At 39.8% G+C, this 26,080-nt stretch overlaps 1 protein-coding gene across 3 annotated transcripts in view; it reads left to right on the top strand.

Moving 5' to 3' along the window:
* Positions 1–17,994: 17,994 nt before the first annotated feature.
* Positions 17,995–26,080, top strand: part of NARS2 (asparaginyl-tRNA synthetase 2, mitochondrial) — a 218,106-nt gene continuing 210,020 nt past the window's right edge. For 2 of the 3 annotated variants that reach the window (XM_037840844.1, XM_037840845.1), the window contains exons 1-2: positions 17,995–18,452; positions 21,177–21,286. In XM_037840844.1, the coding sequence (XP_037696772.1) occupies positions 18,312–18,452; positions 21,177–21,286 (251 nt within the window). In that variant the 5' untranslated portion in view covers positions 17,995–18,311. The remainder of the gene's footprint in view (positions 18,453–21,176; positions 21,287–26,080) is intronic. The other variant, XM_037840846.1, reaches the window with a different exon arrangement.

Here is a 26,080-nt window from a genome sequence, read left to right as displayed (position 1 = left end):
GCACAAAGTGTCCCAACTTCGGGAGCTTTGTTTTTTGTATTCTTTCGATGAGGCTTCAGTAGTATTTGATAGCTTCCTTGCTTTTGGTGCAACAAGTTGTCTCACTTTGAACATTTCCTGCCTCAGACCTAGAATTGATCATTTCTCCAAGTTCTTTGGTGGCTCCACAGGATTTTGCCACCTTCACTCCACTCAAAAAGCTTGTCAAAAGACTGTGTATTTCGAAATCCAATGGTCATTTATCAGCTCTCATCTTATTTGGCCTATCTGTGGCTTTCACATAGTTGATCACTCTCTACTCCTGAAAATGCTTTCTTTCCTTGGCTTCCAAGAACACTACACTCTCCAGATTTTTCTCCTACTTCATGGGCCTCTCTTCAGTCTTCTTTGCTGGTTCTTTCTTATCTTCCCAACCGCTTCTTATTGAGTTCCCCAGAGCTCCATTCTTGAACCTCTTTTCATATTTTTCCAACATGTTCCTACCCTACCCCAAGAAAATAAACATACTATAACCCAACAAAGGAATAAGAAAAACAAATAACTTAAAATAACTACATTTCTGTGAACTTGTTCCTACCATACCACCCCCCCCAGAAATTAACAAACCATAGTTGTTTCTGAGCATTCCCAGAACATTAAGCTTACCCTCCACAACTTATCTGTTCTTATTAGATTATCGTTCCCCCTTCACCAGTTGCTGCCTAGTGCTAGGTCCTCTACATTCTATAATATAAACCATTTATTTTACATTTTTCACAGAGTACACATTAGTGGTAACATATAATATTTCTCTTTTTGTGCCTGGCTTATTTCACTCAGCATTATGTCTTCAAGCTTCATCTATGCTGTCATATATTTCACAACATCGTTCCTTCTTACTGCCACGTAGTATTCCATCATGTGTATACACCATAATTTATTTATCCACTCATCTGTTGAAGGACATTTGGATTGTTTCCATCTCTTAGCAATTGTGAACATTGCTGCTATGAACATTGGCATGCAGGTATCTGTTCATGTCACTGCTTTCAGATCTTCCAGGTATATACCGAGAAGTACAATTGCGGAATTGAAGGGTAACTCTATATCTAGTTTTCTAAAGAACTGCCAGACTGTCTTCCAGAGTGACTGTACTATTATATAGTCCCACCAACAATGAATAAGAGTTCTGATTTCTCCACATCCTCTCCAGCATTTGTAGTTTCCTGTTTGTTTAATGGCAGCCAATCTAATTGGTATGAGATAGTATCTCATTGTGGTCTTATCTGCATCTCCCTTAATAGCTAGTGAAGCCAAACATTTTTTCATGTGTTTTTTGGCCATTTGTATTTCAGAGAACTGTCTTTTCATATCTTTTGTCCATTTCATAATTGGGCTGTCTGTACTATTGTCATTGAGTTGTAGGATTTCTTTATATATGCAAGATATCAGTCTTTTGTCAGATACATGGTTTCCAAATATTTTTTCCCATTTAGTTGGCTACCTCTTCACCTTTTTGACAAATTCCTTTGAGGTACAGAAGCTTTTAAGTTTGAGGAGTTCTCATTTATCTATTTTTTTTTTCTTTTGTTGCCTATGCTTTGGGTTTAAGGTCTAGGAAGTGACCTCCTAATACAAGGTCTTGAAGATGTTTCCCTACATTATCTTCTAGGATTTTTATGCTACTGTCTCTTATATTGAGGTCTTTAATCCATTTTGAGTTAATTTTTGTGTAGGGTGTGAGGGAGGGGTCCTCTTTTCATTTTTATCTACACTGATTTTCTTTGAGATGTCATCAGTTTTATTACTTTAAATACCATCTATATGTCAATCATGCCTACATTTAACTACAACCTAAACTAACCCCCTGAATTCCAGACTTGTTTATTAAACTGACTATTAAACCTCTCCACTTGGATAATGAATAGATATTTCAGAATTAATATAAAATATCTAAAAATAAACCAACCCCCACCCCCAACAGACACCTGCTTCTCTGACAGTTTTCTTCATTTTGGTAGATGAAAACTTCATCGTTCCTTTGCTCAGTCCAAAATCTGAGTGTTATCCTTGACGCCTTTCTCATATCCCACATCTAAATGCTTCAGGAAATCCTGTTGACTACATCAAAATACATCCAGAATCAGAACACTTTTTAAGGCCTCCATTGCTACAACTGTGTGCAAACCACTATCTTTTCTCTTCTAGGTTATTGCACGAACCTCCTAACTGCTCTCTCTGCTTCTGACCTTGCCTGCTTCCTATTTCATCTATTCTCAATACAATACAGCTATGATATCTTTGTTAAAATATAAGTTTTATATCATGAATATATCATAAAATTCATTTCATCATGAAACCCCACCTGTTGAAATCTGTCAGGTGGCACCCAAACTCACTCAAAGTGGAAACCAAAGTCCTTCCTATGACTTCCACATCCCCACATGACCTGGCTCCTGATTTTACCACTCTGATCTCATCTCCTCCACTCCAGCCACTGACCTCTTTGTTGTTCTTTGAACCCACATGCATGCTCCTTGCTCATGACCTTTGTACTTGTTTTTCCCTTTGTCTGGAACCCTCTTCCTTCATATATCCTCATAGTTTACTTCCTCACCTCCTTCAGATGGTACCTTCTCAACAGATCTCTGACTACCCTATTTTAAACAGTAATTCTCCCCAACACTCCCTATCTACTCTCCCTGCTTTAATTCTTCTCTCCAGCACTGAACACAATCTAGCATGCTATATGATTTGCTTATTTGTGTGTTTATTGTCTGTCTTCATCTGCTAAAAGCTATGCTCTATGAAAGTAGCGATTTTGTCTGGTTTGCTCACTGCTGTGTCCTCAGCACCTAGAAGAGTGCCTAGCGTGGAATATTTTTAAAATAAGGGGATGAATAGAGTTGTTGGGAGGATTAAATGAGATAAGACACCTAAGCCCTCAGCATATTGAATGGTAACTATTGGTATTGTCATTCTATATGAACCATTTCATTTCCTCTATTTGAATCCATTTACGAACCTAAGTCAATAGTGACCTTCTAGAGGAGGGACATGGGGTCAGGACAGGCCAATACTCTGGTGGGCACCATGTGATTGATTTCTTCCCAGGCTGCACTCATTAGGAGCCCAACATCTACACACCTCTTTGGCCCATGTCAGTATGGGGTTAGTAAATAGGCTATTTCAGAGAGCATTGGTTTTTCTGTAGAAGGCTGTCCAGAAAAAAAGCTGTAAAAATCCTTGAATGTCATTACAAAGTCTCCTTTATCTAAGTTTTCAATAAATAAAAGAGTGCTTCATATGAGAATCAAGGCCATTCTCAGATTAGGAGTCTACTGCTGTCAAGCGTCCAGCTTCTGGGTGGGATGAAAGTTCATTTATTACAATTCTTTTTCTCTTTCTACTACAGATGGAAGGAATACATAATAAGCAGCCCTGCCATGTTCTGCTGGTTTCCTGTAGAGGGGAAACCAATTTTAACTTGGATTTCTATAAAGAGAAGGTTTATAAATTCTCTACCAAATCTCCATCATGTTTTTTTTTTTGCTGTAATAACATCAGAAGTAGCTCATGGCACTCTGGCTATTATTTTTTACAAGAGGAGGGTGCTGCTTCATATCCAACACCTCGCAGCTGTCTTGTGTAGATTCGGCTCTCAAAGGAGAGTCATTCCCCTCTTATGAAAATATCTCCCCGTGCAATTTATATATGTCACCACTAGGTGACAGGAAGATTTGATGATAACTCAAGAAATTCAAATGGCTCACCTGCAGAGCTATAATTATGAAAACACAATTCATAGCAAAATAGCAAAGCATATTTTTATTAGAATAGCTAAATTAAATCCAAGTATTCCTCATTCTATTTTTTTTTCCATGCATGTCTTTATTTTATTACTCATCTAACCATATACTGTATAAAGGGGGTATCAGGCACAAGGTTTTTACAATCACATGGTCACAAGATAAAAGCTATGTAGTAATACAATCATTATCCAAGATCAACAGTTCAGCAATTTCAGGTGTTTCCTTATGGCTGTTCGAATACACTAGAAACTAAAAAGAAGTATCTACATAATGATTCAGTAGTCATCATTTGTCAAATCCTAACTTCTCTGTCATAACCCCTCCCTCTCATGTGATCATTCTCTCAATCTTCAAGGATATCTGGGCAATGACCATTCTAACTTCTTCGTGCAAAAAGGGGTATTGACGTTATGGGGTAGCAGAATGAAACTGGTTAATGTTCTTGGAGAGACTGGTATCTCTGGGTTTCAGGGCTTATCTGGCATAGGAACAATCAGGAGGTTTTAAGTTTCTGAAAAAATAAACTTGATAAGTAAAATTTTTGTAGAGTCTTAGAAAGATCCCAGGGAATTCTTTAGGGTTTTCAGGAATACTGTAGGTTGGGGCTTGGCAAACTGTGGCAATTTGCAATATCTGGCTGAAGCTTGCATAAGAGTAACCTCCAGATCTATTTGTTTTAATAATGGTAGCTGTCCTATAATTTTCCAGCACTATTTTAAGCATTTGGAAAAATCAGTGAACCAAAGATATCTGCCCCTGTGGCATTCATTTATTGGTTAAGAGGACAGGCTCTGGAGCCATATGACCTGGGTTAAAATCCTACTGTAGCTACCTGTCAGTTAAGATCATGGGCAAGCTACTTAAACTCTTTTGTCTTGCATGTGCCTTATCTATAAAATGGGGATGATAAAAGTACCCACTCTTAGGCTAAATATGTGTGAAGCATTCAGAACAGTGCCTGGCACAGAGTAAATGCAATATAAATATTTGCTATTATTACTACTAATAATCATAAGGTTTTTTTTGTTTGTTTTTTGATTGCCTAATATATTATCTCATTGGCTCATTTTGACAACCCTTTTAGGCGAGTATTACTAGCTCCTTTTCACAGAAGTTACTGAGTCTTAACCTATGAAAGAGAATGTCCTTACCCACAGTGGCCCAGCTAGTAGATGGCAGTGCCAAGTGTAATCGTATAATCCCATATTTGTCTGACTACACAGGCCATAGCTCGTTCACTCTACTCACTACAAAACCAACATTATATGTATATATTATATGTATAATTGAGATGGAACTCAACATAAATTCATCCATTTTAAAGTGAACAATTCAGTGGCATTTAGTACACTCACAAATGCAACCACCGCCTCTATCTAGTTTCAAAACATTTTCAATACCCCAAATGAAACCCATTTAGTGGTTTCTCCCCATTCCCCTCTTCACCCCTGCCCCTGGCAACCACCAATTTCCCTTCTGTCTCTGTGAATTTACCTATTCTGGATGTTTTTATAAAGGAATCATTCAATATGGAACCCAACATTATATTTTTTAAAGTAAACTTTTAAAGAAAACTAAAATTAAAGATTTACCCATATGTATAAGAGTGCACAAGAAACAAGCATTTACAAAGTGAACACACCCATCTATCCACCTGCATGCCAGATCTAGAAATAGAGTCCCACCAAGTAAATAAAAGACTTTCTCAGTAGTGCTCTAAAATGTAGGCCTTGAACCAGTGGATAGAAAGAAGCAATGACTGTACTGTATCATTTTCTCAAAGGCTTCTTCTCCAGTATAACTGTGGAGGAGGCCTTTTTTTTCTTCTTTTGAAAGGGATAGAAGCCTCTTTTTTCTCAAGGAAGTCCAATTTTAGAGGCAAACCCTCTACTGCCAGCAGTAGATGTACCTACACTGTCAGAAGAGATCTGATGTGAAACCGGTTTTTACAGAAAAGACCTTATGTTCAACTCTATATTAATACCCTATAACATTGATTTTCAGAAGATGATCAGGAAAATGGTTATATCTCCCAAGGAAGTATATCTGAATCTCAAGGACTTCTGCCTTAATTTTCTAGGAGGAATGTCAAGGAATTCTGATTTACATATCCCCCTGCCCAACCTTTCTACCCATGAATCACTGCCACCACAAGCCAGGGTTACAGTTGAGAGTGTCTCTTATTTTGGGGATTTGGGAGGAAAAAAGCAGTGCAGAATAGTGTTCTATGATGTTAAGCTGAGAGAAATACATGTAGCCAGTATATTGGTTATCTATTACTATGTAACAAATTACCCTCCAAAATTTGAGATTATACAATAAATGTTTATTATCCTCTCTAATAGGATAGCTTTGGGAATGGCTCAGGATGGTTCCGGTTCAGGGTCTCTCATGAGTATGCAGCCAAGACGTTGGGACTAGAGGACCTGCCTCCAAGATGGCTCATTCACATGGCTGGCAAGTTGGGGTTGACTCTTGCAGGATGCCTCAGTTCCTCATCATGTGGGCATCTTCACAGGAATATTTGAGTGTCCTTATGACATGGTAGCTGGCAGCCCCAGAGCAAGTGATCCAAGGAGAGGAGGGCTGAAGTGGCGATGTCTTTTATGATTTATCCTCAGAAGTCACACACCAACCCTTCCATAATATTCTTCTGGTCACAGAGCCTAATCCTGTGTGATTAATGTGGTAGAGAACCACTCAAGGCTGTGAATACTAGGAGGCTGGGGCCATCTTGGAGGCTGGCTATCAAAAGCAGACACTAGGAAATGTAAATCAAATTATGTACTGCTACCAGCCTCCATCACTGATAGAATCATCTTTCCCTCTTTGTTATAATACAGTACACCTTTCACAAGTACTTTCTATGGGAAATACAAAAAAAGCCACAGAGTCATCAACAAGTTTTTTTGCTTGACAAACCGGGCCATAAACTCATCTCTTTATTGTATCTTTAAGTGCAATATGATCGTCCATTGGTTTTAGATGAATGGTGAGCACTTATGAAATCTTTCTTCCAGATTCTTTGTCATAAGGACACATTTTTCTCAAGTATAGAATTTGCAGGTTTTTAAGCAGAGGGTATTCTTTCCCAAAGGTATCCCTCATTATTCTTGACATTATGTAACTAGAGCTAACCATATACTGGGAGAGTAGTAATCCTTCCAGTTGCAGCAGGGAAGTTCCTTAAACCAAAACAGTTTAATTACCAAAAGTCTACAGAAAATATCATTCTTGACAACAAGGGCATACAAAGGGTGGGGAAGTGAGAATAGTCTGCCCAAAGGGTAGGTAGTAAAAAACATTAGAAACAGTAGTAAAACTGACTCAAAAGCCAATCTATTTTAAATTTGCAGTTATAAACTATGTCAATAATAAAATACTGCCCCCCACCAAATATCCAAATGTTTGTGAATCTTGCTATTTTGGAAGCATATCTTCATGTGTAACATTTTTTGGAAACTTTGGAAAAAATGTTCCATTTTTTTTTAGTCGCACCTCATCAAAGGAAAATGCTGTAAAATGTTGGTACAAAAATGGAAAGACTCTCCCAAACAAGGTGGAGTGCTCATTATGAAGCTGTATGTGCAGTAAAGACAAATTTTGAAAAGCTAATCTCAATCTTTGAAATATTGTGTAATCCAAATGAAAATATGGATACAAAAGGATTTTGCTGTCTGCTATATGTGATTTTTCTTTTCTGAGTTATCTTGTTTTCTGTTGTGAAGTTCTAGATTAGGCTATTCATACACAAAAATATTTGCAAACAGCCAGAATCAGTCTTGAACAATGTATAGTTAAATTCAAACTTCAAAAGGGAATGAGATTCTGATACCTGTGACAACATAGAATAATCTTGAAGACATCATGTTGAGGGAAATAAGCCAGACCAAAAAAAAAAGGACAAATATTGTTTGATCTCACTGACATGAAATAGAAGAACCAAACTCATAGTCTGACTCTAGAATATAGGTTACCAGGCTATGGGGTGTGGTAAGGAATAGGGAGTTAAGGCTTAAAAGGCACAGAGTTTTCTATTTGGGACGATGGTCAAGTTTTGACAATGGATGATGGTTATGGTAGCACAACATTATGAATGTAATTAACAGTACTGAATTATATATTTGAATGTGATTTACAGAGGAAATTTTAGGTTGTATATATGGTAACAGAACAAAAAACTTTTAAAAACATCCATGGACCTGCACAATACAAAAGTGAATCCTGCTGAATTTGCTGGGCAGGCCAGTTAAACCAGGAACTATAGTTAATGCTACAATTACATAGTTGTGCTTTCATCAGTTATAACAAACGTGTCACACAAGTGCAAGGTGTCAATAATAGGGTGGTATATAGGAATCCTGTATTTTTTGCATAATTGTTCTGTAAATCCAAAACTTCTCTAATAAAACAAAACAAATAAGTAAATAAACTGTTCCTTGAAGATCAGTACACAGAAATTGTAAAGAATGCCATTAATCAACAATAACAAAATATAGTTAAATTGAAAAAAGAATCCATTAAACATGGACGACAGGAAAAATGACAAAAGATGCTGGTCTCACATTCACAGAAAAAATGAAGAGGATAATGTTTGAATGTCTCAATCATTTTCTCCAAGAACTGGACACCATTTGTAAAGCAAAGGATCAAATAATGTCAAGGTTTGCTACCATTCAGACATTTTCTCTGATTTTTTGTATGTGTGCAAAAGAAGAAAAATGGAGGTTTTTTTTTTTCTTTACCAAGATAATAGAAATATATGATGAAGGTTCTGGTGAAAGTATTTTATTAGAAATTTCTCAGCCTCAAAGACATTTGAAAGTTGCTATAATTGATCTCAAAGATACAACAAAATGGACACTACTGAAAATTCTGGATTTATTGTGACATGGCACATTTCTGAATTTCTGCCAACCTTATTCTTACAATTAAGACTTTTCAGAACTATTTGTACATCTGTTGTTTGATGTGAAAGAAACTTTTAACACGTTACATTAAAAGTTTTTTTCTTTAACTATGAGAAAAGATAAACTGTCTATACAGTTTATTGAACATGAATAGGTGAAAGGAAGACTTTGGCAGAGTTATTGACAGATTTGTGGAAGTTAATGCCTAAAAACAGAAGCTGTAATGTTCTTATTTATTACTATAACAGACCATTGTGTAGATATTTTTCCTCTTTTTCAAAAAAATGCATTAATGTAATTAAAAATTATTGAGCCACTACCTTTTCCCATTTTTGTACTATAACATTAATTTAATTTTGCAATTTTATTTTTATTATTTTGTACTGGCATGATTTCACATATATAAGGTTCAATAAAAGAAAAATTTCACTGTATACATCTATTTTCTTATCATTACTATTATTTCATTTCATGAATATTACTGAAAATAATTTTATCATGTGGAAGTGGGGGGTGTTAAAATGGTCTGCTGAAAGCTTTCCCTTTGACGTCAGGATCAAGATAATGCCTATCATCATCACTGCTATTCAACTGTGTACTGGATGTCCTAGCCAATGACATAAGGCAAGGAAAAGTGTATAAGGAATGGAAAGGAAAAAAATAAAACTATCACTCTTTGCAGATGACATGATTGGTAACATAGAAATAAAAAATGGTAACCAAACTACTAAACTACCAAACAGGCAGGAACTGTCTGAAACAACTATTTTGAAACTCCAGAGGCCAGGAGAACACTGTACAGCATCCAGGGAAGAGCAGGAGGAAGCGGCTGATCAGTTATGGTACAGAACCATAAATTGGTTCTTTACCATGCCCCATTCTCATGGCAGACCACCTTGGGGGTCCAGCCCCTGGCTAGCTCACTAGTGACAGAAAAGGATTTAAAAATCCTCTTCCACAAGAACAGGGGCGGGCACAGCTGATCACTGATCATGGCTTTTGATTAGCAAATTCAGATCATTGTGGGCCTGGCTCTGAGGGCACCATTGTTTCAACCTGCTCTGGATAAAGGCATGGCAGCCCCTGTTGCAACCCTTCCCAGACACGGGCTGTGGCAATGGAGACGTAAAGACACTGTGCTTCCTCAGGGCTGTGGGGAACAGTTAGAAGAAGGGGTGAATTTGCTGAGCAGGCCAGGACAGCTCAGCCTTGGGGAGCTGTCAGAGAAGTTCTTGGAGCCCTTCCTGATCCCCTCCCTACAGTACCTTGGAGCCCGTCTGCACCCACTTCCTGGTTTCCTGGCCCTGTTTGGGCTGGGAAAGACTGACTTGGGAAAGTCTTTTCTGTTGTGACCCTCCTACCAGAATTTGCCCTCCAGGCATAAGAGACTGTAGAGGCGACAACAAGGAGTGTAAGAGACTATAGAGGCCTGGCTGCCCTTCAGACACCTGGGAGAGGGAGGTCTGTCTCCTGGGAAACAGATGGGACAACCAAAACCCTGTAAATGACACTACAGGAACCCCAAAACAATGAATAAGCAAAAGCCCAGGACAAGACAGAGGCCCAAGAAAATCTCTGTCTTATCACCAGCTGGTTATAAAATCAAGAAACAGACACCTCCATTATTCTCTGAACTTTTCTATATGCAGCACATAGTTCATAATTTACTCAAAGAGAGTGTCTCATATACTGACTAGAGAAAGAGGATGCTTTAATTCTAGCAACAAACCCGATCTGCTATTTGTAAATTTTAATTTATTTTTATTGAAGTGAAGTGTAAGTGTACATGAGTAAAATGCACAAACCTAAAGTTTTCAGTTACATGAATTTTCACTTACATATTCAGCCAGATCCCCACCTAGATCAAGGTGTATAGAATGTTTCCACCTTCCTTTACTACACACAATTCTCCTTTTCCTGGCTAATGTTGGTCTTCTGGTCTCAGCTTGGATGTCACTTCCTCTAGGAAAACTGCCTTGCTCCCCCATCCCACCCCACCCACCCCTGCCCCGGCCTGACTTGGTTACTACTGCTCTTCTTCCCCTTTAATTGCCCTTTTACTTGTCAGCTTCTCTTTCCAGATTGTGAGCTCCTTGAAAATAGGAGCTGTTGGTTGTTAACTAGCATAGTACCTGGCACAAAATAGTCTTTCAATTAATATCTGTTAAATGAAGTCCTAGCTCTGCTGCTACTTAGCAGTGCAGCTTTGGGATGATCACTTAATTTGCATGGGTCTCAGGCTTCCTACCTGGAAAATAAGGGGGTTGGTCTTCATGAAAAGTTGATTTCTCAACTTGTGCAAAGTGCAGTGCAGGTTGGGCAGGTCTCCTGGGAAGTTGCCTCCAAGTGATGACTTGGGGATCTGAGTTTGTTCCCTTAGGGCGTATTAGTTTCCTACTGCTGGTGTAACAAATTACCACAAATGTAGTTACTTTAAACAACACACATTTATTATCTTACAGTTCTGGAGGTCGGGAGTTCAAAATGGGACAGCAGAACTGTGTTCATTCTCAAGGCTTTAGAGGAAAATCCATTTCCTTGGCTTTCCCAGCTTCTTGAGGCTGCCCATGTCATGTGGCACCTGGTCCCACAGCACTCCCACCTGCGCTTGGAGCACGAATGGTCACATGGTCGTCTCTGACTCTGACTCTCCTGCCTCCCTTTCCTAACGACCCTTGTGATTACATTGGGTCCACCCAGATAATCCAGGATAGTCTCCCCATCTTTAATCATATCTGCAGAGTCCTTTTTACCATGTAAGGTAACATCCACAGGTTCTGGGTATTAGCACTTTGGAGGCCATTCAGCCTACCATACGTGGTCTGACTGTCAATCAGGGGAGAGAAAGCATAGGAAAGCACATTGACTGTCTAACCACTCGGCCTAGTGGCATACCTCACTTATGCTCACATTCCACTGCACCAGAAAGAGTCACATAGGCAACCTGATTACAGAGGAGACTGGGAAAGGTTGGGGAGGACATGGCTATTGGTTAACATGTTTCATCTCTGCCACAGCCTTTAACAGACCTTCTAGGTCTGACATCTACTCCTTGATCTACCAAAAACGTAGGCGTGAGTATTTGGCATGTGTAAGAGATCTAAATTAGGCTTGCCCAAGAATTTCTCCTCCTCCCTAGATTTAGACACAGTTTCCAAACAGGAGCTGCCTTTTTTTTTTTTTTTTTTTTTTTTTTTTTTTTTTTTAACATGACTCTACCTCACTAGCCACAGTCATTTGATCAGGGGTAGGTATATAACTCACCAAGCCTGCCAGAAATTTTACCCTGAATTCTGTTAACTCAAGCTGGAGGAAGAATGCCCTCTTTCTCCTCTAGTTGAGAAGCTGTAAGGATAGAAATTTGAAGTTACTATGGGCCAGCCCCCTCCCCACTGCTCCCCCACTAGGGGAGTAAGCTGGTTTGAGGCAGAGGAAACAGCATTACTTAGCTTTGTGACTTTGAGTTAGTCATTTAAACTTTCTGGCCCTCAATTTCCTTATCTGGAAAATGGAGGATTGGATTTTATGACCTCTGAATTAGGGTAATTCATGGTAGCTGCTCTAACAAGTAAACCCTAAATTTCAGTAGTTTAACCCAATGATAGTTGATTTCTAACTTGCGCAAAGTACAATACAGGTTGGACATCTCTCCTGGTTTGCGTGCCTCAGGAATATACTCTTTGAAGACTGGGTGGTTCCTCCACCTCAAAGTCCTAATTTCAAAGTCAGGGAGAACAATTGCCTTCAGGATCCCTCAGCAAGTTCTGCATTCTCTGAAAGCCTTCTGAAGGCTGAACCACACCTTCCTCAATGAGAACTGAATCTTTTCCAAGTTTGTCCTTCCTTGAGTATTCTTCCTTAGCCCTAGAGTTTCCTTATATCTTACAGTTACTCCTTTACTATGGTTAGTAATTCTTTATATTAAATCCCCCTGTTTAACCTACTGTATACTTTCTATTTTCTGACTGGACCCAGGCTGCCTCCATTGTACACATGGGAAAACTTAGGTTCAGAGAAGTTAACTAGCAGAACTTTTATGTATTGCTTCAGATTATCTTGGCTTTACATGTCTCCACAGCCTTTGACTATTTGTTGCAATTCCAGCTGCCACTGTAATGATCATCTCTATGTGGACTCCAGCAACTTCATATGGTCACTTTGCCTCTTGCCTCTACCTTTTTCCTGTAGACCCAGGATTTCCCTTTTGATTCTGAGGCATGAGATGCTGTGGTACCTATTATATGTTCCCACATTTACAACCCGAAAGTGCAGGGGAATTAACACCTCAGAGGGAGAATGTTGAGCAATGAGAGACAGGAGCCAATGTATAAATCCTTCTCTCTTGCTTTCCTGAACAGAGTGTGCTGAGAAGTGGCCTCTTGGATGATGAGCCCATAGACAGGCAATCAGCTGTGCTTGGTACCAACCAGTGGCTGGCTTGAGAATGCACTCTGTATCAGCTCTCCCACCTTCCCAGCCTTACTTCCTTTCCCCCTCATCTCTGCTACTTAGGACTGTACTCCTTAATAAAATAGTAATACATGAGCCTTTGCCTCGACTCTGCCTTCTGGGGAGCCCAGGGTAAGACAAATGGCTTGTACAAAGCCACAAACTTATAAGAGGCAAAGCTGTGATTCAAACTCAGGGCATGCTTTTTTGTTGGCTTACTACCATGGTTCTGATTATAGAATAAGTACATTTCCTTTATATATTCCAACTGGGTAATAGGCGTGTTCTTCAGGAAAATCCAGCTTTATGTTGCCATTCACTTTACTGCTAAGGTGTACACTCTCAGAAACCATATTTCCCATCTCCAGAATCAATAATTTCATTGTGGGCTAAGGGAGGATGATCAATTGGCCCAGTAATTTCTCTAGGGCCACAATTTGCTTTTAGTTTTGTAGGTTTTTATTTCTTTGTTTTAAAATGTTTTATTACTGATACAAAGTTCAGAGGTTCTTTAGATGAGACAGTAACGGCTTCTCACCCAGGAATCCTGGGTTTAAGAGAAAATAAATTGGGTATATTCAGCTAGTTTCCAAATGGCACATTTGGAAAAACAAATCTGTAATTGCCTTTTCACTCTGGGTAGACTTGGGATGGAGTTTACAGCAAGGTATTACAACTAACAATCCAAAACAAACCAAACTGAACAATGAGATAATGTATTGGCTTCTGAAACTGTTCTGACTGGAGCTGTGGCTCCATTTCCCTGTGATTCTCTCAATTTTTCCCTTTCCAAAGTTTTGGACCCTCAGCCTAAGTACCTTCATGATAGCAACATGACTGTGACATCTCCAGGGGTCATACTTTCACTACAGTTGTCCAGAAGTATCTCACATATCCCTGCAAACTCCAGATAGTCACTTTAATTGAACTAGCTTAGGCTATATGCCCCTGATACAATAACTATGGCTGGGTATAGAGGGGGCTATGGAAGAAACTTAACACACCAATTGGTTTAACTTTGTTATGTGTTTCCCTAGGACCATACTGGCTGCTGTACAACAGGAGAGTGTTGGAATGGATATCAGGGGAATGACCACAAAGTCCACTACATCCTTTTTGGGTCCTGAGCCGATAAGGATACCCTGGACTGTTCATCAGCAAATGTTCCAAAGGCCATACATAAATTGAATTACATTCAAAACAACTCCTTTTATCTATCCACCCCACAAATATTTGATTGGTAAGATTCAGTTATTAATTGACTCAACAAACTTATATTTAGCACCTGCTATATGCCAGGCAGTGTAACAAATCCTGGGAACTCAAAGACAAACAAGATAGACAAGATTCTTGTCCTCACAAAACTCATAGTCTAGAACAGTATTTCTCAACCACTTTCCACACACACACAGCCCATAATACACATACACACACCAAATATTCCTAATCACTTATCCTCCCTGTGAAATATTAATATCACAGATATAGTATATTATCTATTGATTTATTTTATCTTTTGGGAGGACCACAAACCAATGTAATATCCAAGTTGATTTCACCCTTTCCCCAAATGAATTTTTGCCCCCTTGGGGGAGATACCAACTACCACCCTGCCACCCCCCCCACACTTCACTGCCCTCCCACTTCACTCCCCCCTCCCTGAGAATTCATGGTCTAGACATATCAAGTCTATAGCCAATAATAAAACAGTATGATGAGTGCTATAACAGAAGTCCAGTGTCCTCTGAAAGAACATAGGAGAGCTACCTACCTATTTACCTCCTCCTACGCACTAGACTTTGTGCTGAGTTGTGGAAACACAAAGTAGAATAAGACCCAGTCTACCACTTTCAAGGAGGTTACAGTCTGAGGTGGAAGTAAGAACAATAGGCTGATGATTACAATATAATAAATGCCCTCATAGAAATACATAAGGGGAATCATGGGATCATAGGAAAACGGGATCTAAGTCAGACATGCGGTCTGGGAAGTCTTCCTGGAGGAGGCAGAAGCTGGGCTGAGTTTTGCAATACTACGTTCCCTGTCATTTGAGGTATTCAACTAGTTAGGAGAAAGAGGAAGAAAAGGGAAAGTCTCTGCTGTAGACCACATACCATTTTCATTAGCTCACATTTCATCTAACATCTGTGGAGATCCACATTTTATCAGACTGTTGTTTTCTGAAAGTCTGTTCCAAACTACACTTGCAACTTCTTTTTCTGCTCTGTGCCTTTTAAAGTTAAGTTGTATTCAGCATTGTTAATTCCTTCAGAGAAACCCAAGATCCTTCAAGATCTTCATCCATTCCTGATGTCTCCATAATTTCTGCATCAAGGACTATGTTTCACTACACCCCGAGGTTATGACCTTGAAATCAGGTTTTGGGTGTTACAGTTTTACAAGCAGTGCCATGATTTATTCAAGCAAAATGAAAACCTCGAACACTGAGCTGAGCTCCATGATGGCATGTATAATGGGTGCTTTTTAGAAGCCCTGCAGCTTTGCAAATTAAACTGATTAAAAACTTTCCCAAAGCTGATGAGTAATGCTGACATTATTTTTAGCCTATATCTGCAGTATCAAAAGGTAACAATGAGGATGTTTCACTCATTGTTACTCCAGGGCACTTTAGCGAACTCCATGGATCACAGAGAGCCTGGTAGGCATGCTAAAGAAGGCATCTGCTTCATGTTTTAGGGGGAAGCAATTCAAGGGTTGTTTAACTATCAGAGTAACATAGTGGGTAAGAGAACAAACTCTGGAGCCAGAATGCCAGTGTAAATTGGCACGAGCTATGAAACCCCTCTAAGCTTCAGTTCCTTCTTTGTAAACTGGGGATGATGATGCTAACCTTACTTTGAAGGGTTATTGTGAGCATTAATTGAGTCAATATGTGAAGAGTGTTTGGCACATAGTAAGCATTTTATAACACTAGATATCACTGTTACCAAAATAGTAATATATTCATTTTAGAAAGATCACGGTGGCTACTGTCTGGAAGGTGATGAATCTTAAAGGGGAAGGAACAATCCAATATTGAAAACAAAATGAACAAACTGATATGATTTGATAGAGCACGAAATAAAGAGGGTGGTTTGGACTTAGCACCAAAAATATGAATGCTATAATCAACTTTCAGTGATATACAATTTGCGTTACCCATTGCTAATTTCCAGATTCATACACTGGTTTTTCCATTTTCAATTTTTAGAAAGTAATTAACCCTTAAACAAGTGGTGGGGTGAGAGGGTAAAAGAAGCCAGCATCCTTGCTCTCTGGGACTCAGGCCTCAGTTCTTAAGATGTAAACCAGGGAAGGAGGAGAACAGGGGTAGTAGAGAAAGAAGGCAAGACAGACAAATGGCCTAGGTAGGAAGTGAACTGACTGGTAACCTTTTTGATCCCTTGGACAGGGTAGATATAGTCAAAGAAGACTTTGCCCTGGGATTCAAGCCATTGTCTTGAATCCAGAATATCTTGTTCCCCAGATTTTGCAACCAACACACTGAAGGCATATTTCTTTTTACTTGGAGGCCCATAACCACATATTTGCAAGGTATTTGGCTAGAAGTTTTCATTTTTCAAGATTATTGAAATTCCCAAGAATTATGGTATTATCTTGGGAGGTATTTTCTAGTGTGTCCTGAGAAGAATTTTACTATTCCTCCAGGCTGTTTGCCCTCCCTGGCTTCCACCTTCTGGCAAGAAATACTCTTTCTTAAATATTCACCTGGCAAAATTCGGATTTTCCTCAAAAAGTCAGCTTAATTATCTCCTTCTCTAGACTACCATGTATTTTGTCCATATGTCTCTATGTGCATTTATTGGATTACACTGCAATGATCTGTTTTCCTGCCATCTCTAGACTATGAGCTCCTTTATGGAAGGAACCATGGATTTACTTTCTACCTTGAGTCACTATATATATGGTTTAGTGCATAGAGCCAAGCTTTCTGGGTTCCAATCTCACACCTATAAAATGTATATCCTTGAGCAAGTCATTTAACTTTTCTGTGCCTAAATTCCTTTGTCTGTAAAACAGGCATATGAATAGTGCCAACTCTAAGCAACACTAACCCGCACTTCTTTTTTTTTAATTTATTCAGATAGAAATCTTTTGGTGTCATTGAGTTACAGAAAACAAAGTAAAAGACGAAAGAAAGGAAGAAAGGAAGAAAGAAAGAATGGAGGGAAGGAGGGAGGGAAGAAGGGAGGAAGGGAGGAAGGAAGGGAGGGAAGGAAGGGTGAGAGGGAGAGCCTTGAAGGTTATGGACGCAGTCCCTCTATTTCCAATACCCCCAGTCTCTCCCCAACATCTTCCACCGTATCATGCTCTTCTTTGGCCACGTACCCTTAGGCTCTGCAGGGAACTGATCACCCTTTTATTCAATTGTCTATTCAGATCTCTGACACCCCACAACGTAGACTTGGTTAGAGGCTGTATTGTTTTTCTCTGTGCTCAGAACTCAGAAACGATTGATATCCTCAGGCTAATCCTCCTTAATAACTAAGAGTCTCCTCCTGGACGCTTTCCCTCTGCATCAGTCACTCCTTCCCTCTCAAAGCAGTATTCAGCTGCCTGGGAGATTATCAGAAATAAAGACACCATTCCGAAGTGGGTTCCCTACTTGGTTCAGCGAAAACCTTACACCCTAGTGCTTTAGCTCAGCCACCTTAATGCCCAACCCTTCGCCCCGCCTCCTTCTGCCTATTGCCCGCCTCCTCTTTAGCCAGGGGTCCGAAAAACGCGTGCTCCCTCTTAACCTCCTCGTTGCGTGATGACGTAGTGGCGTTGGCGTGGTGACGTAAGGCTGTGGGTGGGCGTGCTTCAGCTGGGGAATTAGGGTGTAGGTGTGGAAATCGCGCGGTGCGGTGGAGTTCTCCAGTTACCGACGGCGTGCTTGGTGCCCTTCCGGTGTTCCTTGCTTGGTGTGCTGTCCATTCTGCCTTCCAGGGAAGCGCAGGAAAGATTCTGTGGAGGAAGAGCTGGGCTCCCTGAGGGGGAAAGGGGCAACCGAGGGGCTCTGGGAGCATCTCAGAGCCGGGTTGCGGCCCGGAAGACAGGAGAAGCTGAGGGGACGACAAAGAAGGGCCCCAGCAAGCAGGTTCCGAACCCGCTGGGACCAGGGCTAGTCCCGCGGAAGGACTGAGGCAGCCGCGCGATGTTCGGTGCCCGGTGCCTCTTCCGAATCCTGCGCTCCTGTTCCTCTGCCCCGTGTCCGAGACATAAACCTTCTGCCAAATTGAGCGTGCGGGACGCTCTCAGGGCCCAGAACCCGAGTGGGGAGCGCGTTAAGGTCCAGGTTGGTGTATGGGAAGGGGATGGGTTTCTCTTTTTAGTGACTTAAATGGCACATCCACGTCTAGGTTTGTACTATCGGGTTAGGCAGAACGACTGACAGGGAAAAGTTAGAAAATACAGGCATCGCATGCGTTCACACTTTTTTTTCTTGGATACCATTACATTTCCCAGTACTGTTTTCGATAAAGTGCTAGAGATTTGCTTTTCATTATACCAGGGCATTGCCTGTATACTTGTTGGTCTCGGTAGAAAAATATAAACGAACATGCCCCTTTTCTTTACCTTTATCCCTCGTGATCTAATATCCTCCTTGAGAGCAGAAATCATGTTTTACCTGTCTTGGTATTCACACATGGCTAGCAGTAAATATTTGTTTAACTAAACCATGCCATTTATTCATCTTTTAGCCACCTCTGTGCCTCAGATAGGGCTTTGCATGTAATGTATGTTTAATACATTAGAAGAAAGAGCTCATTTAGCAGTTTGAAAGAGCTGTGGAGTCAAGCAGTCTAGGTTTAAATCTGGTCTGCCACTAAGCCCATTAGTTATGGGCATGTTATGATGTGCTGTAAACCTTGGTTTCCTCTCATGAAAATGAACTCAATAGGCCTTACCTCTTAAGAGTCCTGAAGTTTAAATGAGATAATAGGAAGAAGGCATTTATAAAAGTGCCTGGCTCAGAGTTAATAAATTTTAGCTGGGTGATTTCTTTTGCTAATAATATTTGCAGCAGCTCCACGTGGAAGATTCCCCTGTAAAGGAGCCAGCAGGGTTTCACTGTTGCTCATTAGGTTGCTGAAACACTTACACTGATCCGGTTATTTTTGTTGTCCTCACATGATCCTTTCCCCCTTTACATTTCTTTGGGTTTCATGTTCTTCCATGGTTTAAGTCAAAACCTTTTATTACATTAAATCTATTAATTCAACAGATATTATTGATACCTTTTGTGTGCTAGTCAAGAGAAAATGTAGAGATGAAAAGTACAGAATCTACTGCCTGGATGAGAGGCTTTCATTTTAGTGCTTTGAAGTTCCTTAATTGCATGAAGAGATCAGGTAAGTCTTGTAGGAGGTGACATTTCAGCTGAGTCCTAAAGAATATGTTCCCCAGGCAGAGGAATTGGCGATGGAGTGGACATAGCATTCCAGAAAAGCTTGATTGATAAGAGGATGGTCTTTGAAGTAATGATTGTATTTGAATCCCCGGTTTTACTACTTGGTAACTTGGACTTGGCCTATTTAGAGAGGTTATCTTAACATCTCTAAATACGTTTCTTCCTTTCTAGAATGATAGTAATAATATCTATCTCTTTAGGCTCTTGTGAGGATTAAGTAGATAAGTATAAGCATAATATTTATTAAGAGCTTAGAAAAGAAGCGCATAAAGAATGTTCAATAGATACTAACTTTTATGAACACTTAAAAAGTTAGAGTGATGCTTTGGAAATTACTGTTGATTGAGCATGACCAAAGAGCAGATGCCTTTAGGTAAGTGTATTGAGATTAAACCAAAAATACAGGCATGCTCTGCATCAGGAAGGGCCTTGTGCATGAGACTGAGGCAATTACACTTTAATCAGTATACCCCTGGTTAAAGAACTAGGCTTTCTAGTCAGACTTGCATTCAAATTCTGGCTGTACCTTCTGCCAGCGTTGTGCCCTTCAGCAAGTTATTTAACTTATCTAATCCTCAGTTTCCTTATTTGTAAGAGCTTTTGTGAGGAGGAGAAAAAGAAAGTAGATGAAGAAGGTACTAGAATGCTTGGTACATAGTAGATGTTCAACATATCGTAGGTATTTTTTCATTGAAAAACATTTGTGGATTATCTACTAGATATAGGCAATGCCCTTTTACTAAGGTATGGTTCTTTCTCCCAAGCATTATGGACATGCAACTAAGTGATAAAGGTGCTTTAATAAAAGTGTCTATAGTGTATGATGTAGGCACAAAGAAAGTAAGGGAAATGCAGTTTTTTGAAGTACTATTGTCCATTGCTTTTACCAAGCATGTTTAATGGTGAATGCCTGTTCTTGTTTATTTACTTTACACATAATGAATACTTCACAGTTATTCAGTGTCTGCTAGAGGAACGTTCTTCTCTTAACTCCTATGCTAGTTAAACTTAAGTGGGATGTGATCTGAGAGGACTGCTTTTAGTGATACTGGTCTACTTGAAGACATCTCACTTGTACTTGTTATTTAAATTCTCTGTCTTTGAAAGGTTATGTATTACTTAACATGAGTTCATAATGAGAAGTTATTTGAGACCTCTTTTTGTATGATGCTTTGTAGAGGAAAAAAATTCCATAAAAATGTTTCTATTTTATAACTACATAATCTCCTTTTTTGGAATTTGAACAAGATATATGTCCTGTTATTCAAAATAGTGGGGAGAAAAGGAAATACCTGGAATAGCTAATATTGGGAGAATTGGTTATGTAAATTAGGCTTATCAACTCAGTGGAATAATAGGCACCCATTCAAATTGATAAGTTCTATTGACAAAACAAAAATGTAGAATACCAAAGTGTATATCTCACTTTCATAAGAACCATATAAAATTATGTATGCGTATGAGTGAAAAAAAAAAAGCGGATGATCTATAGAGGCAGGCTTGTGAATACATTTTTTCGTCTTTCATTTAGTCTTTGTATATGTGTAACAAAAATGTAAAATGTTTAAGTGTCCTAAACTCACATTTAGAAATATTTCTCTTCTTTAGGGATGGATTCGTTCAGTCCGATCCCAGAAGGAAGTCTTATTCCTGCATGTAAATGATGGCTCATCTTTGGAAAGCCTTCAGGTTGTTGCAGATTCAAGTTTTGACCAGAGGTGAGTTACTTAAAAAAAAAAAAAAAAAAAAGAGTTCTTAGATCTTTTTTTGCCATCTTTTCTGCTCCCCACTTTACTTTATCTAGTGTTCACATTGCTATCTGAAAAACTCTGCTTTCCTTAGCTTTGAGGATTAAGTCCAAATACTTGGCATCAAGATCCTTCAAGCTTAGGCTTTTCCTCTTCTCTGTAGCATCTTCACATGCCAATACCCACCCCCATCCCACCTGTGCTTTCTTAAATACTTGCAGCTCCCCTAAGCTGCTCTGCCTTTTCTTGTCTTCTTGATCTTGTACATGTTGCTGCCTCTGCCTGATACAGCGTTTCTTTCTTCATTTTCATTTGTCTTTCAGAGTTTCAGTTTAGATATCATCATATGTTCCTGTCCCTTGACTGTGGCAGGTGCCCCTCCACCGTGCTCCGATAGCATCCTTTACCTGTCTCTGTCACAGAACATATCACATTGTATCCTTATTTGATTTCCCTGTTGGACTCTTGGTTCTTTAAAGTCATGAATGGTATCTCATTCATTTTCGTGTTCCTGGCTTCTAGCACAGTGTTGAGAAAGGACCAGTTATTGCTTATTGAATAAATGGCAGAAACTTTTATGGTCTAATTCACCAGGTTTTAAGACTAACATCATTTTTATGTTAGGTTATGAGCACTGAGAAGCAGAACATTGTTCTAATTTTGTTACAATAAGACTGATTTGTTATTCCATGCACTGTTAGGGTTAATGCTCTCCACATATAGAATAGGTTTATGGGTCTCAGACCATTTGGCAATTGGACAGAACAGCAAAAAATTGTTCTGATGTAATAGTAACCTTTTTAGAAGTTTGCAGTTTTTCTTTTTATAAAACTAATGCACATTTCTTGTTAAAACTAGGAATGTAGTGAACTTTTACACTCATTTTTCATAGTTGAGATAAAAATTAACATTTTAGTATATCTCCCTCTGTTCTTTAATTTTTTTTTTTTATTTTGAAATAAATTCAGACTTACAGGAACAGTTGCAAAAACAATACAAACCCCATACACAGAACTCCAGCATACCCCTCCCCCCCTCCCCCGATACCCTGATCCACCAACTTTAACATCCTGTCACACCACCATTTCTTTCCCTCCCCCCCTATCTATCATCCATCATCTGTTGCTCTGTCTTCTGAACATATGAGAGCAAGCTGCACACATCCTTGAATAAACAATATAATTCACATATACATTTCCCATGGACAAGAACATTCTTTTATGCATTCCCATTAAGCACAGCTAAGTTCAAGAAATTCAACATTGATACAAAGCTTACATTCTGTATTTCCTTTTTTTTTTTTCTTATGTCCCAACTGTGTCCCTTTGAGCCTCCTCTCCTCCATCCTCAGATCCCATCCAGGATCATCCTTGGCATTTAATTGTCATTGTCTATTTAGACTGTCTTTTCTTTTTTCTTTTTTCCACTTGTGGAAACATACACAGCCTAAATCTTCCCATTCCAACCCCTCCCTAGCATTCTATTAGTGGGATTACTCACATTTAGAATGTTGCAATGCTATCCCCTTCCCACCATCCGTTACTTGAAATTTCCCTTCACCCCAAACAGAAACCCTACATTCCTTTCTTAACTCCCCATTGCCCCTTCCCCCACTTCTCGTAACCCATACTCCACTTTTCATCTCTATGGTCATATTCTCTGATACTTTCTTTGTGTTTACCGTGTGGCTTAAATTTAATCTCTTAAGTCTATAACAATCTTGTTTTCTTTGATACCAACTTAACTTCAATTGGACACATAAACTATGTTCCTTTACTCCTCCATTCCCCCACCTTTATGTAGTTGTTGTCAAAAATTACCTATTTTACATTGAGTCCCAAACCACTGATTTATCATTACAGTTTATGTATTTTAGATCCTGTAGGAAGTAAATAGTGGAGTTACAAATCAAAAATACGGTAGTATTGGTATTTATATTTACCATGTGATCTTTACTGGAAATCTTTATTTCTTCATGTGGTTTCAGTTAATTGTTTAGTGTCCCTTCCTTTCAGCCTGCTCAATTCCCTTTAGCATTTTTTATAGGATGGATCTACTGGTGATGAAGTCTCTCAGCTTTTGATTATCCGGGAATGTTTTCATCTCCCCCTAATTTTTACCCTCCAGGTGTTTGTGAATTTTCTAAGTCTCTGCTGGTTATTGACTTCTATTTGTATTCCATTGTGGTCAGAGAATGTGCTTTGAATAAATTCAATTTTTTTTTTTTTTAATTTATTGAGGCTTGTTTTATGTCCCAGCATATGGTCTGTTCTGGAGAAAGATCCATGATCACTAGAGAAGAATGTGTGTCCTGTTGATTTGGGATGTAATGTTCCATATATGTCTGTTAAATTTCTCTATATCTCTCTCTCCTTTCTTTGTTTCTCTGTTGATAGTGCCCCCTTTAGTATCTGAAGTAGGGCAGGTCTTTCAGCAAAATCTCTCAGCATTTGTTTTTCTGAAAAATTTAAGCTCTTCCTCAAATTTGAAAGAGAGCTTTGCTGGATAAAGTATACTTGGTTGGAAATTTTTCTCTGAGAATTTTAAACATGTCATGCCACTGCCTTCTTGCCTCCATGGTGGCCGCTGAGTAGTCACTACTTAGTCTTATGCTGTTTGCTTTGTACGTGGTGAATTGCTTTTCTCTTGCTGCTTTCAGAACTTGCTCCTTCTCTTTAGTATTTGACAGTGTGATCAGAATATGTCTTAGAGTGGGTTTATTTGGATTTATTCTATTTGGAGTTCGCTGGGCATTTATGCTTTGTGTATTTATATTGTGTAGAAGGTTTGGGAAGTTTTCCCCAACAATTTCTTTGAATACTCTTTCTAGACCTTTACCCTTCTCTTCCCCTTCTGGGACACCAGTGAGTCTTAAATTTGGACATTTTATTTTATCTATTGTATCCCTGAGATCCATTTTGATTTTTTCGATTTTTTTCCCCATTCTTTCTTTTGTTCTTTCATTTTCTGTTCTGTGGTCCTCAAGGATGCTGAGTCGTTCAACTTCCTCTAATCTTGTGTTATGAGTAGCCAGAGTCTTTTTAATTTGGCCAACACTTTCTTTTATTTCCGTAAGATCTTCTATTTTTTTACTTACTCTTGCAATTTCTTCTTTATGCTCTTCTAGGGTCTTCTTTATGTCCTTAATATCCTGTGCCATGCTCTTCTTCATGTCCTTTATATCCTGTGCCATGCTCTCGTTGTTTGACTTTAGTTCTTTGATTAATTGCGCCAAGTACCGTGTCTCTTCTGATCTTTTGATTTGGATGTTTGGGTTTGGGTTCTCCATGTTGTCTGGTTTTATCATATGCTTTAAGATTTTCTGTTGTTTTTGGCCTCTTGGCATTTTCTTTACTTGATAGGGTTCTTTCAGGGTCTATAAAATACCAATCTCTAATTTGTCAGATCTACAGCTTGGTGGTGTACACTGTCTCTAACTAACCAGCAGATGGCATCCGCAAGTCACCTATTCCCCTCAAGTCAGTTCTCCCCATCTTTGTCTTTGTGGTGTGTGGGGGTCTGATTCTTGTGGGGTTCAATTGGTGCACCAAGTTTGGGTGTGTTGTTGGTGCTGTCTGCCCTGAATGTGGGGCGTGTGTCTGAATGGTTAGGGAGGCAGGGTAGCTTTAATAATCAAACCTCCCAGGGGTTCCCGGAGATTAAAGACTGTTGCAAAGTCTAAACCTTCATTTCAGTCTTGCCACAGATTGTCTGTGCTGCTGACCCACAAGTCCTTGGTATTGGCTTAGGGTCCCTGGGATTTCTGAGTGGGTCCCACTTCTTAGCCATGCTATTCCAGGACCCCTGCTGAGGGAAGGCTGTGCCACGTCACAAGTGCGCATTGGCCCTCAAGGGAAGCCCTGGGCCACTGGGCCGTGCAGGGGCGCTCCCAGCCTGCTGTAAAGATGGTTGACTGGGGTGTGTTAATTTCCCCCTCCTCGCACAGCTCCGCCTTCCCAGCTCTGGGACAGTTAGCTGTTGGTGCCCTAAATGCCGCTGTCCACGGCCGATATTGTGGCACGTGCGCGGTGCTGCAGGAGTCACTCCCCGTCACACTGGGTTTCTTGGCGTGGCTCTGGGCTGTGGATCCGGCCCCGGGTGGGAGCGTCTCCAGCCCACCGGGGAGATGGTTGCAAGGGGCGCAGTTTCTTTCTCCTTTTGGCTCCCCTCTGCCCCCTTGGTCCCAAGACAATCAGCAGCGGGTGTGGGTAGGGCTGTCCTCCATGCCAGACACCGAGGTGTTGGGAGAGCCCGCTCCTGCCGTGCTTCTCTGTGTGGTTCTCACCGTTGTATCCGCAGTCGGTCCCAGGTTTTGTTTTTTTTTTTAAAAAAAGAACTAGTCCATCTTCAAACACCAACCCACGGTTTCCCCACACTGCAGCGTGGCCACCAGACTTTCAGCCAGCTCACTCACTCGGTTCAGAATGCAGACTCCCGGTTTCACCAAATGCACTGTCTCTGTGGATTTAGCAGACCTTGTCTGGCTGGTGCATCGCTGGAACTGGTGTTCTGGGTCACTTTCTGGCTTTTATCTAGTATTTTTCATGGAGGTGTTTTTTTGCCCTGTTTTACCTAGCCGCCATCTTGGGTTCCTCCTCCCTCTGTTCTTATTATTCCTATTCTATATAAATATATAAGTGCATCTTCCAAAGGAGGTCTCTACTATCAAAGGTCTCTGTTATCAAAAGAGTTTGTGACCAGTTCCAGAAAAGGCTACCAATGATAAATTTCATCCAGCCTTTTATAAATGAGGAAACTGAGGGT

This window comes from Choloepus didactylus, chromosome 6, assembly GCF_015220235.1.
Source record: "Choloepus didactylus isolate mChoDid1 chromosome 6, mChoDid1.pri, whole genome shotgun sequence".
In the NCBI taxonomy this organism is placed as follows: Eukaryota; Metazoa; Chordata; class Mammalia; order Pilosa; family Megalonychidae; genus Choloepus; species Choloepus didactylus.
Note: the sequence above shows the minus strand (reverse complement) of the source record. Positions and strands in the feature narration are given on the sequence as shown.